The 12,980-nt window shown below is 38.8% G+C and overlaps 1 protein-coding gene across 1 annotated transcript; it reads right to left on the reverse strand.

The window, feature by feature from the left end:
* Positions 1–5,607: 5,607 nt before the first annotated feature.
* LOC143870051 (pentatricopeptide repeat-containing protein At2g27610-like) lies at positions 5,608–7,435 on the reverse strand. The gene is made up of 5 exons (XM_077376562.1): positions 7,092–7,435; positions 6,725–6,841; positions 6,424–6,642; positions 6,129–6,318; positions 5,608–6,036 (listed from the first exon to the last, which is right to left on the reverse strand). Exons 1-5 carry the CDS (start codon positions 7,433–7,435, stop codon positions 5,608–5,610), a joined length of 1,299 nt encoding a protein of 432 aa, XP_077232677.1.
* Between the last annotated feature and the right edge of the window lie 5,545 nt (positions 7,436–12,980).

A 12,980-nucleotide genomic window follows, 5' to 3' on the forward strand; every position in this document is an offset into this window, starting at 1 on the left:
TCAATCTATAAGTCACTACTTGGATTCTCCCTAAAAAGGTTTATACTCTAGTTTTTTATAGGCATTAATCTTGCAAATAGGAAGTCCATTTAGCTGGCATGCGAGCTACCCTCATTATTGTTTCAATTCTCAACAGGATTTGCCAGGCAATTTTGCGGAAAGACATTTGCGGCTCACTTTTGCAGTAGAAAACACCCAGCCTGGGGTAGGCTAATGGCTACCCAGTGAGCTCCAAAGAAAAGCAAGGCATGTCAAATGACAGATTGGATCAATCAAGCTAGACCAACTATGCTATAGTGAGGGAGTGCCGTACTAAAGTATTTCTTATAAAAAAAATAATGTATCAGGCCCACCTAGTCCCATACCTAGGCTGGCCCCACTTAGGATTAAAACATTCCACCACGCTTCCGCATTTGCTGCCCTCGGCAGCCACTCTGTGGTGGCTTTCACTCTGGATTTTTTTTTCCATGTAGCCCTTTTCACAACGGCCCACTCTGTGGTAACTTCGCTCTGATAGGAACCTGCAATACCAAAGTCATAGGTGGAACCCGTTAGGCTACTCCCTTTAAACCTGTCCCATACCAGGCTGGGATCCAACTAGTCCCTTACATAGGCAGGCCCCCATTTAGGAGCCTAACAGATTTTTTTAAGTTTAAGATGGGGGCGGGGGTGGGTCAAAATTTTGGATTTTTTTGAAGAACTTTTCCGCTTAAACAAAGAACTTTTTTGTATTTAATCATAAAAAATGCACCAACAGGAGCATTCTTGGTATTTATAATTTCCCAAAATTTCAAATGACCAAGCAGATAAACATCGCTTATACCATACATAATAATATGCATATAACCAAAACCAATTCACAATGAAATTTCACAGCATCAAAGTTTTATTTTACATCGAGTAGGGCTCTTCAGAAAAAAGTCCAAATAAAAAAATTACAGTCATTGCAGGGTCTCATCCTGAATTCCTGATGATCCTCTTATCTCAATGTGGAGCTCACTGGGTAGCCACAAAAATTATAGGGACAGGAGAAAACTAACAGCACTTGTATTACCATTTCCATGAAAGAAAATGGACTATAATCTCTGTGATTTTATATAAACTGCAGTAAGAAAATTTTTCTACCATCTGAAACTTTAGCAAGCCAATATCTTGAGGCTTATCACAAAGGAACTTCCTTAATAGCTGAGATAACTTGATCAATGGTTTGGAATCGGTGTCTTTCCTTAAGGAGCATTTTTGCAAACTCAGGAGCTCCACGTTAGCAATAGGCTTGCTTGCTAACATCATCAATCGAATCGAAATCCTCAGCATGAGTTAGACCCACTATCCTCTTGAAACTCACAGATTAACCATTGATATTAGAACAGATTCGAAGTCCAGAACACGGATTTTCCACAAGTTAAATGAAACAGAAGATGACTGACCCTGTATAAGGTGATGATTGAATAAATTTCTATGGAGTAAACATAGTATATAATGTACACTAACATAAGATCCCTGCAGTACTTTGAACATCACAAGTACATGTATAATTTGAAAGCTTCTCACAAAACGACCATTTTCAAATTAGATCTCCTGCATTTTCATGTCGGTATGTCACCTGAGATGGAAGTCATTTTACAATATTCACTGATTTCTTAATATGGAAATACTCCAGTCGGGTTTGAAATATATACACTTACACTTTCGTTTGCATGCTTTGGCATGTTTTTTGTTAGAATTTATTTTGGTTGCTATTTATTCCTGAAAACAATGACCAAATGCTATAGCTAAAAAAGGCCATCTCTTGAGTAAAATGAATTGTTAATGCTATCGCCCATACACATTATCAATATGATGCCGGTGTTGGCTGATTATCACCCCATGTAAAATTAGTTAAGATCGTATAAACACCCTGCTCTTTCAATTGTGAAGAGATCGACTTATTGTAATGACTTTCTTAAGGGCAAATAAAAATATTAATAAAGAAGAGATACACGGGGAAGCCCCGGTGATTGAGATGATCAAAGGAATACAATGGGTCATCTCTGGGTAAAAAGAAATCAGATCTCCAATGTTTGATTCTCTCCCAGCTAACTCGGAGTTTGCTTGCTCCTGAGGAACTGAGTGGCAGGCGTTGGACCACCAAATTGCTAGACCAAAACAGAGACCCCTCCACCAACCTCCTAGCTAGGCTCAGCCTTCCGGTCCCATCTCTAGGATTGAATGAGGATTACTTGGGGCTCACCCAAAAGATCTCCAATCCTCTCCTTCCACCTCATATCTTCTACTGCCCTCTTCCCCTAACTCAGACCAATGCCCAATGCTAGGACTAGGAGTTACTGACTGACATTTCTAGAGTTATACAGCTTGTTAATATAATTGTCCATGCACATTAGCAATGTGATGGAGTTAGTTTTTCTATTGACAGAGTGTCGGCCATGTGGAACAAATAGTTGAAATGCTATGGACGGCTCTCTCTCTCTCTCTCTCTCTCTCTCTCTCTCTCTCTCTCTCTCTCTCTCTCTCTCTGCCTTTTTTCTCTTTTCTTCCGTTTTTGGGGTCATCTAGTCCCCTCTTTTATCTTAATCTTTGTTATCTCTCATGTAATTAAAATAAGACTACTCTTTCGGTTGTGAAGAGTCCTACAGAAAATAGTATGCAAAATGTGTACATGGCTACATGCTACATCACCTGATAATTTTGGCAGCACCAAATCCAAGAGTGTCATGAAATAAATCTTTGAAGTTATTATCTTGTACAAGCAGCTGCAGCAGATCGGGGTTGTTATATATAGCCACGAGATATGCCTCACCATCATTGCTTTCATTCCAAAGTGTAGTGAACTTGAAAAGGTTCCAAGTGTCTTCTATTGTCCTCAAAATCCACTGCTTATATTGCTGCACGATAAAAAACATTTAGGCATAAGTTATGGCAGAAAACACGCCATTTATGCCATCAGTGCCTAAAGCAAGAAACAACTATAAGATGCCTGTCCAAGAGAAATTAGTATTCAATTAAGGACAAAAGATCGATTTCGTAGTAATATATATCTTTTATAGCACGGAATCAACATGTAGAACTGAATATATGAGCCATGTAGTATATCACATGAATAACAATAGAGTAATCAAAGAAAAATAATAATCTGAAAGAGTATGATGACATTCATGGAGTCAGCATCCAACAGCAATACCAGATTTATCGCTCACATGGACTAAAATTCCATTTTTCCCTTTTCTTTTTGACCTCATGTTAAACTTATGTTGTGATATGTACTTGTTAGGAATTTTCAAAAAAAAGAAGATATGTACTTGTTAGGAAAATCTGCTTGCTAGGCAGGAGAAGATAACAATTGGACTAGGTAATATAATTCCTAGAGACACGACGTCAAGAACACAAAATGAAAGCAGAGAATCAGGTAGTCGGAACTCTTTTTTAAGCTCTTTTTTAGTTAGCTTATGAGTCAAGTTCTGCTTTGTATAGAAATATACAAGTCCCATTCCCTCGCCTTGGAATAGGAACAAAGAGGATAGAGTAAAATGGGGTACGTAGACCATTTCAACAATATAATTGACATCAAATAGCCAATACGAAGAATATGAACTCACAGCCTATAGTAGTGCATGCAATTCGCAAATCACAATTGGTATCTAATCGTGTTTCTTGAACCCATATCAAGGATAAAACACCACTATATGCCGTCTTTGACGATGTGCACAAACAGGCTCGGACCTGGCGAACAATTTGCCCATGTAAAACTATCTTGCAAAGGCTTTGAAAATAGAAAAATCCCGAGAACTTGTGAAATGCAAGTCTAGAAGAAAAGAACCATTGAAAGAGAGAAGAGGGAGTTTTTTTTTTTTCCATGTATAAACAACAAGTCTCACACTCAACGTCTCTCTCTCTCTCTCTCCCCTCTCTCTCTCTGTTTGGCAAAAAGAGTTACAAAGAAAACATCAAAAAATGATCCAAAAAGCTCAATGAAACAAGGTGCAAAATGTATAAAATATTAAAGAATTATAAAATCTTATAAAGAATTAAAATGTACAACATTTGAAATGTGATTCACAAACTGACAAAAAAAATTAAATGCATTAAAATTCCAACAGCATATACACGTAAAATGTAAGAACAAAAATGTAGAGACAAAATAAAATATAGAATAAACACTATATACAGTAAGTCTAAGGGACTCTTTGGATGCCACTAAAATTTATTTGCATATAAGCTTATATGCAAATGATTTTGAAGGTAGATATGATTATAAGCAAATAATGACTATAATTGTTTTATAAAATGATATAGTTAATGGCTTCCAACAAGGCCTTAATGTTGCCTTTGCAAATAAGATCAAACTAACATAATCCTATTTTCAAATAAGGAGAGATTTTGGTGGCATCCAAAGATGCCCCAAGGGTATCTTTCCAAGTTTCCTTACACGTAATAAAGGAATTCTACCAAGAGAGTGCTCCCCTTCATCATAAGGACACAGAGATGTGCTGCTCATAAGCTTGCTCTGTCTGCGATCAGCGCAGGATACTCTAATTGTTCACCGTTATAATTGGGACCAAGGAAGCAGGAATCTCTAATCAGAATGGGGAAACGTGATTCTTTGAAACGCGATTCGGAAATGGGATCTTCTTGATTACCCAATTTTTGAGAATCTCGTTTCAGAAACTTGGGAAATGTGATTCCCACTCTATGTAAAGCGCGTTTCCTATCAACCCTCCTTGTCACTTGCTGGTCCTCTTCTCTTCCTCTTCTTAGTTACATATAAATATAAGAATACCCCCCATTTGAATCTATTAAAAATAGTTTCAAGAGCAAAATTTAAAAGGATAAAAAGTCAACTTTCTAGTTCTAGTACAAAATTCGGAAAAATGGATCGGGTCAAAATCTTAACTTCCAAATGATGGTGCGTGTTTCTAATTTTAAAAATTCATAAATCCTATCATGTACAAACATTATTAAAAATAAAAAGCCCGGTAAAAAAAACTCGTAATTTGGTTTCTAAAATTTTTTCATCTTGTCAGGCACTCGTCAACAGACTGGTCAACACAGGCATTCAACAAATAGTGATTTTCCTTTAAGTAAATGTTGGATCTTTTAATAAAAAGTGTTTTTTAATATTTTGTTCATATAATTATTTCTTATATTTTTTAGTAATTTTTTATTTTTTTAGATTTCTTAAATATTTAACTATTAAAAAAATCTCCCGATCCTGGGAGCCTTTTCTTACCGCTCTGGCACACATTAACACCATTGGAAACTAGAAATGCATCTCGCTTCCATGACACGAAGATGTAGCTATTCTATTTGGTGTCAATATCCTCCATTTCTATCACCATGAACCTCAACAATGTGAGTTGGGCACTAGATCGAATTTCTAGACATCAACAGGTTTTACAGCCAAGAAATATCTCATAAGGCCAATATTAATGGAGCCCATAAGATTATATATCTGATTTTTGTCTATCAATAGATTGGTGATTCTTGTAACTGTCATAGTATATCTTCTTTCTTCTTCCTGCCCTATAAATTCATTTGGATTTGGTATTGCTTTTACCAGTAATCTACACATTTCTTGCCCAAAAAAATGAAAACGCCTAATGCTACAGCCAGCTACTCACAGTAATAAGAAATGATTGCTTCCTTTTGCGACTCATCAACGTCATGAACTGCCCGCTTCTCATATATCGCCTCCCTATTTTGTTGAGTAACATCTCCTGGTATGAAAATGTTCCTTCGGCTTCCAATGTCAATCCAGCTGAACCCAACGTCCCTCTTTAACCCTCTATGTTTCATCAGCCTCCTCACTCTTACTGCATCATCCCACATACCAAAGGCAGCATATAGATTAGCTAGAAGAATGTGAGTATGCTCATCATCAGGTTCCATCTCAAGAATTCTTGTTGCAGCAAGCACACCAAGTTCGAGTTGCTTATGTGCATGGCACACCCCGAGTAACACCCTCCACAAGCTCAAGCAAAAGTTCCACTTAGTCCCAATAAGAGCAATGCTAGTCTCAACCAACTTTTCAGCTCTTCCAAACTGACAGGAATGCCCGAACATACCAACCATGCAAGCATAGTGCTCATTGCTCAATGCTCATGGAGCTGAAAAATGAGGGTTCCTTCTCTGACTAGGCCTGCATGAGCACAAGCAGTAAGCAATCCGAGAAAGGTTACGGAATTTGGTTTGACACCTTCTGCTTTCATCCTCTCAAACAGATTGAGTGATTCATAATCATGTCCAAACCCAGTAATCATGCCAGGCCATGAAAAAACATCTCTTCTTTCCCTCCTTTCAAATACACTAATCGCATTGATGATGCTACCACATTTTGAATATATGGATACCAAAGCATTATTTATTGACAACACATGAGTTTGCTGATTAGGAATCTGAAACTGCTATTTTATGGTGAAAGCATGAAACTGTTTGCTAAACTGCAAGGAAGCCAATCTGCTGCAAGTTGTAAGAAGAAACGAGAAAGCCAACTGATGGAAATGCATTCCTTGCTCAAGCATATCTAGAAAGAGAATGATGGTGTCATAATAATGGCCACTGATGGAATACCCATTCATCAACACATTCCACGTGTAGAAATCCCTCTTGCTCATTGCTTTGATGATTTTCTTTGCATCGGTCAGCCTACTGCATTTTGAGTACATTGTTAAGATAGCATTTAGCTCTAAAATATAAGCTTGATCTCCTTGCTTTTCAGCACTTATCATACATTGTAATAAGAGAATTGGATATGCCCATCTCATGTTCAAGTCCCGACTTGATCATCTGCACATGGACTTCTTGACCATGCTTTAGAGCTGAGGCGGCAGATATAGCGCTCAGGATGCTGGGAAATGTTATGAGGATTGGTATTACACATGATTCTGACATGACTAGTCCACGGAATAAATCTATGGCAATTTTGCTGCAACAAATTCTGTTCATATCCTACGACATTTTTTTATTTTTATTTTTATTTTTATTTTATTTTTATTTTTTTTGAAAATTGACTTTTATTACCAAGAAAAGATGAAAGGAGGACATACATTAGTTACACCCCCCGCTTAGAGATCATCAGAAAATGATAACACTTCTACATATTCTTTGCAATACCCTCCATCTCGGGCGCTATAAAAATGGACATGAATTCACGCAGAACACCATCCTTTGCCAGCTGATCAACGACCTCGTTAGCCGATCTCCTCCGATGTTCGATTGTTGGCATGATGACACTCACCAAATCCCTAATTTTAGTCACGAAGTTATGCAATCTCCAGGGTCCGTTTGAGTTTTTGGTTGCCCAAGCAATGGTGTTTGAGGAATCACCTTCTACAATTAGCGGTCCGAGCTTGCTATTAGCGAACCATTTAAACCCAAATAACAGCGCTCGTACCTCAGCTTCATTAGCATAACAGATGCCTGCCGGTCCTGAGAAAGACATCAATATCGTCTCATTGTTATCGCGAATGACTCCACCGATCCCTGCTTTTCCAGGATTTTCTGATGGAGCTTCCGTCAAAGTTTAGCTTGAACCAGCCAATCGGCGGAGGTTGCCATTTTGGGGTAACTTTTTCCTTGATCATCTGCTCCCAAATAATAGTATTCCAACTCCTTAATATATCCTCGATTCCATAATTAATTCTCATTCTATCTTTGATCCATGAAATTAATTTAATTTTAATCTGTAAGATGACCCAATTCAACCTCCTTTCTCTATATCCGGTTGTTTCTTTTATTCCATACGTTCCAGATGATGACACAAGTAAGGAATTTCCACATCGCTTGCCCCATATCTCCAAACGTACCACCACGCCAGTTCAATAAGGTCCTTCTAATGCCTTTTGTAAAAGCCCATGACACATCAAAGGATCTAAGAAAATTCATCCAAATTTGATAGGTTAACGGACAATGTAGAAGTAAATGATCAATAGTTTCCTCTGCTTTCTTGCATAGAACACACCGGCTTGCCATCTGAAATTTCCTTCTCTTTAGTCTGTCTTATGTATTTATGCTTTTATGACTGACGGTCCAAGCGAAAGCCTTTTATGACTGACGGTCCAAGCGAATGCCGCCACTCTTGGAGGTGCCCAAGTCTTCCAAACTCTCGCGTGACACTTAGCCTTCCTATTCCCACTGCACAAGGCCGAAAAGAAAGATCTAACGGAGAAACTCCCGTCTGGATCAAGTGTCCAAATTCTTTCATCCATGACAAAAATCGAACAATGACAAGAATTTAGAAGCTGTAATTGCGTTGTGAAGCTCACAATTTCATCATCTTTAAGAGCCTTGAGTAGCCGAATATCCCAAAAACCCCTTCCATGCTCTGACCCCCTAATTAGATAGTCTGAGATTTTGGACTCACTGCTGGTGGCAAGCCTAAAAATGTCAGGAAATAAACAATACATCGGGTTCTCTCCCACCCATAGATAAATCCAGAATCTTACCTCTTCCCCATTGCCCACCTTGAAGCGCACGAATTGCTCAAATTGATCCCAAGAGGCGCAGATAAACTTCCACGCTCCCGACCCTTTTCCGGCCGTAAGATTTTTAGCATTCCATGTACCCCCATTCTTTCCCATATTTTTCCCCTATAACATTGTGCCAAAGAGTCCCCTTTTCCGCTCCATACCGCCACAACCACTTTCCCAATAATGCCTTATTCTAAGTTCTAATTTTCCCAATCCCCAGTCCTCCTTGCTTCTTCAATTTTGATACCTTCTTCCAATTGATCAAGTGCCTAGATTTCTTTAGTTTTCCATCCCCATCCAAAGGAAATCTCTTTGTAGTTTTTCGATTCTTTGAAGCGATCTTCGACGGGATTTTGTACAAGGTCATGAAATATACCAGCATATTTGCAAGGGAAGTTATCAATGTAATTCTTCCACTAAGAGAGATGTATTTTTTCTTCCATATGGCCACCTTCCTTTCGATTCTCTCAACTACCGGATCCCATTGAGTAGCTAATGGAATTCCGTAGCCAAGCAGGAGTCCCAAATATGTAATCGGTAACTTTTCCACTTTGCATCCAATGCTCACAGCATGACAGGCTTGTGTTGAACATTGATCCCAGCCATGACACTTTCAGAAAAATTAATTTTTAATCCGGATGTAATTTCGAACCATCGGAATAGTCTTTTAAAGTTTGCTACCGATCACCCATCTTCCTCTATAAATGGCAGCGTGTCATCTGCAAACTGTAAATGGCTAACCGGTTTAGAAGCGTGACAAGGCTTCAATCCTCTGATATACCCTTTTTCTTCAGACTTCGTTATCATAGTGCTAAGCACTTCCGACAACTGTATTCAATGAAACTACATTCTTTGGGGATATCATCTCGAACATTCTATTTGCATCTTTTAAATTCCTACATGTTAGGAATTAACAACGAAGCAGAATAACGATGCAAAGATAAACGAAAGATTCACACACAGATTTACATGGTTCACCCAATTAGTTTGGTATGGGCTACGTCCACGGCAGAGCGACAAGCCAACGATTCCACTGTTCTAAAGAAGAGATTACAAACCCTCATGCCTCTCTCACAATTGGGTCTCCTGATATCACATCCCTTTTATATGGCGTTCAGAAACGCGTTACAATAAAGAAAAAAAATCTAATTCACGAAAGTACAAAACTACCCCTTGTATAAAAATAACAATCTCCCACTTGAAGACTGATATCTGCACTTCCACTGATAGAGATGTACAGTACTTTCCAAATTAGACTGAGATTAGGCTTCACCAATAACACTACACTTATAATAAAATGTAATGAGAGAAATCCCCATAGTAGTCCTGTTGAACAGCCCATCTTTGATGTTTTTTCCATATATTATCCTCCCATACTCTTCTGCTCCAACAGAAGTACAAGCATTGAGCATGCTAGCATAAGGAATTATGTTGGACGAACAAGTCCTATGCAGAGTATGTCTAAAAACAACTGAAAGCCTTCACTCTAATTCCCATTTGAAACATTAGCGGATATGATCGAATTCCATGTCGGAATGTCCTCATGCAAAGGAAGAGGGACCTCGCAAAAAATCCTCCGAGCATCATCCAAGATTTCGCATTCTGAGTACATGGTTATGAGGGAAGTCCGCACACCAACAACTAATGCAAAACCAGTCCTTACAGACCAACCATGAAGCTTTTTGCAACCCATACATCACCTAGACCAGAGATCGCCTTAAGAAGGCTGCCCAAAGTGAATTCGTTGGGAATCAAACCCTCGTCCATCATCTCCTTAAACATATAAAGGGCATGAAAGAAATTCCCACAACAAGTATTTGCAGCAATAATAGGAGACTAGGAGACTGCTTTTCATTCGTGCATTCTCTCGAACAGATAGTGTGCATCTTTTAGATTTTTCCGCTTTTGGGTTGTAACTTGTAAGTGAAAGTGTGGGGTCGAAGTGAGAGGGTCAATTTTCTCTATCTCTGTCCACAGATTCGAAGCCTCTACTCGTTCTTGTACGAAAAAGCTTTCTATTCTACGCTTTTGCTTATCTCCTGTGCTTTTTTATTAGTTTAATTATGGGAAAATCATTAAAAAAATGCAAAGTTTATGCGAAATTGTGAACAAAGGGTATTGATTTGAAATTTATAAAAAAAGTGTTGTCAGGTGAAGAGAAGATGGCTTTTAGGACAAATATACCCCTCCTACCTCTTTTTTCTCTCCACCTTTTTGCACCTATCCCTATGCACTTATTACCTTCTCACCTACCACCTTCTTCTTCCTCAAGACTTTTCTAACGTGGAAAACTCCATGGAAAGGTTTTGAAGGTTGCCATTTACAGCAGGGTTTGGTAATCATGAGGGTTTATTCATGATAAACTTATCGAAGCAGTGCTATAAAATGCAAAGAAAATGAATTTTGAGCTTAAAACTGAATTTTGTTATTTTCCCCATTTTCAAGATAAATCCATTTTCTTTGCATTTTTTTATTCTAAAACACCAAAATCAAGCTTCAATTTATGGTTGCCTGCATGACACTAAGATCACAATGTATATCCCTATTATCCTTCGAATTTTTACTCAATTTGAAAATAAAAATCTTTGGAATTATCCCTATTCTACTGGCTTCCGTCGGAAATCCGAACAAAACTTCGGACTTCCGAACAAACGTTCGGACTTCCGACGGAAGACAGTCAAACTTTGTAGTTCGGTAATTGTCATATGTTAGTGCATCATTTTGGTATTTTTTTGTAATTTTAATACTTTGCTTCCATTTTTTCGTAATTTTTCATTTAAAACTTAGCACCTCAGCCACAAATCAGTAATGATTACTATTTTTTTCAATTATGCTTGTGCTAGCCACCTTTGCACTCATATTACTTCTGCCAATCTTTGCATCAAAGGATGGGCCACAAGCCGAGAAGTTGCCTCGGCAAAGGTGGCTAGCAAATTCCCATACAAAAAAAGGGAAATGTTATCCACACTACTGTATTTTGATGAGGGCACTCCTCATTTAATTAAAAGTATGGTATGGACCCCGATAGGATGATCCAAAGCGTCAATTAGATGGGCCACTGCCTAAATTGGTTGTGTCCCAAAAATCATTTCCATAGGTTGATCCTAACCCTACGATCTATAGAGGGTTAGGACCAACCCTCTAAAATTCTGATCAGAGGGTTAGGATAAACCTACGGAAATGCTTTTTGGGGCACAACCTATTTAGGCAGTGGCCCATCTAATGGACGGTTTGGATCATCCTATGGTGCGGGCCATACCGTACTTTTAATAAAGTGAGGAGTGTCCTCATCAAAATACGGTAGTGCGGATAACATTTCCCAAAAACATCTTAAAAAATACGGCAAAAATTCGAGTGACACGCGGGTCGACCCGGCCCATACGGGTCCGGCGTGGGAACCACATTTTCTACCCCGGAACCACTAGGGAACCAAATTTTATACCTCGGAACCACTAGGGAATCACATTTTATACCCCGGAACCACTAGGGAACCATATTTTCTACCCCGGAACCACTAGAGAACCACATTTTATACGCCAGAACCACTAGGGAACCACATTTTATACCTCGGAACCACATTTTATACCCCAGAACCATTACGGAACCACATTTTATACCTCGGAACAACTATAGAACCACATTTTATACCTCGGAAACACTAGGGAACCACATTTTATTCCCTCGAACCACTACCGAATCACATTTTATGCCTCGGAACCACTAGGGAACCACATTTTCTACCCCAGAACCATTAGGGAACCACATTTTCTACTCCAGGACCACTAGGGAACCACATTTTCTACTCTGGAACCACTAGGGAACCACATTTTATACCCCGGAACCACTAGGGAACCACATTTTATACCTCGGAACCACTACGGAACCACATTCTATACTCCGGAACCACTACGGAACCACATTTTATACCCCGGAACCACTACGGAACCACATTTTATACCTCAGAACCACTAGGGAACCACATTTTATACCCCGCAACCACTAGGAAGCACATTTTCTACTCTGGAACCACTAGGGAACCACATTTTATACCCCGGAACCACTAGGGAACCACATTTTATACCCCAGAACTACTAGGGAACCACATTTTCTACCCCGGAACCACTACGGAACCACATTTTATACCTCAGAACCACTAGGGAACCACATTTTATACCCCGGAACCATTAGGGAACCACATTTTATACCCTGGAACCATTAGGAGGGGTATATTTGTCCTAAAAGTCATCTTCTCTCACCTGACAACACCTTTTTATAATTTTCAAATCAGTACCCTTTGTTCACAATTTCGTATAAACTTTGCATTTTTTTTAATGATTTTCCCTTTAATTATCCAATGTCCAATAATCATCAATTTATGGGCAGATGAAACGGTGGGTCCCACTGATTAATTACCAGCCATTGATCTTGTTTGGATCAATAATCAATTGAATCATGAAAATCAATGGTTAATCTTATTGGAAAGATAACGGTGTCACTGCTGCTGCATCCCATGTATAG

This window comes from Tasmannia lanceolata, unplaced genomic scaffold, assembly GCF_043159265.1.
Source record: "Tasmannia lanceolata isolate RefF3 unplaced genomic scaffold, GAP_Taslan_0.1 ptg000003l, whole genome shotgun sequence".
NCBI lineage: Eukaryota > Viridiplantae > Streptophyta > Magnoliopsida > Canellales > Winteraceae > Tasmannia > Tasmannia lanceolata.

Bases quoted from the DNA above. Each gene is read 5' to 3' on its own strand.
- LOC143870051 (XM_077376562.1), bottom strand. From the start codon at position 7,435: ATGTCTTTCTCAGGACCGGCAGGCATCTGTTATGCTAATGAAGCTGAG. The intron at 6,643-6,724 runs GTATGATAAGTG...CTCAAAATGCAG, and splicing joins TCCAATTCTCTTATTACAAT to TAGGCTGACCGATGCAAAGA. The intron at 6,037-6,128 runs GTCAGAGAAGGA...CATTCCTGTCAG, and splicing joins CTTGTGCTCATGCAGGCCTA to TTTGGAAGAGCTGAAAAGTT.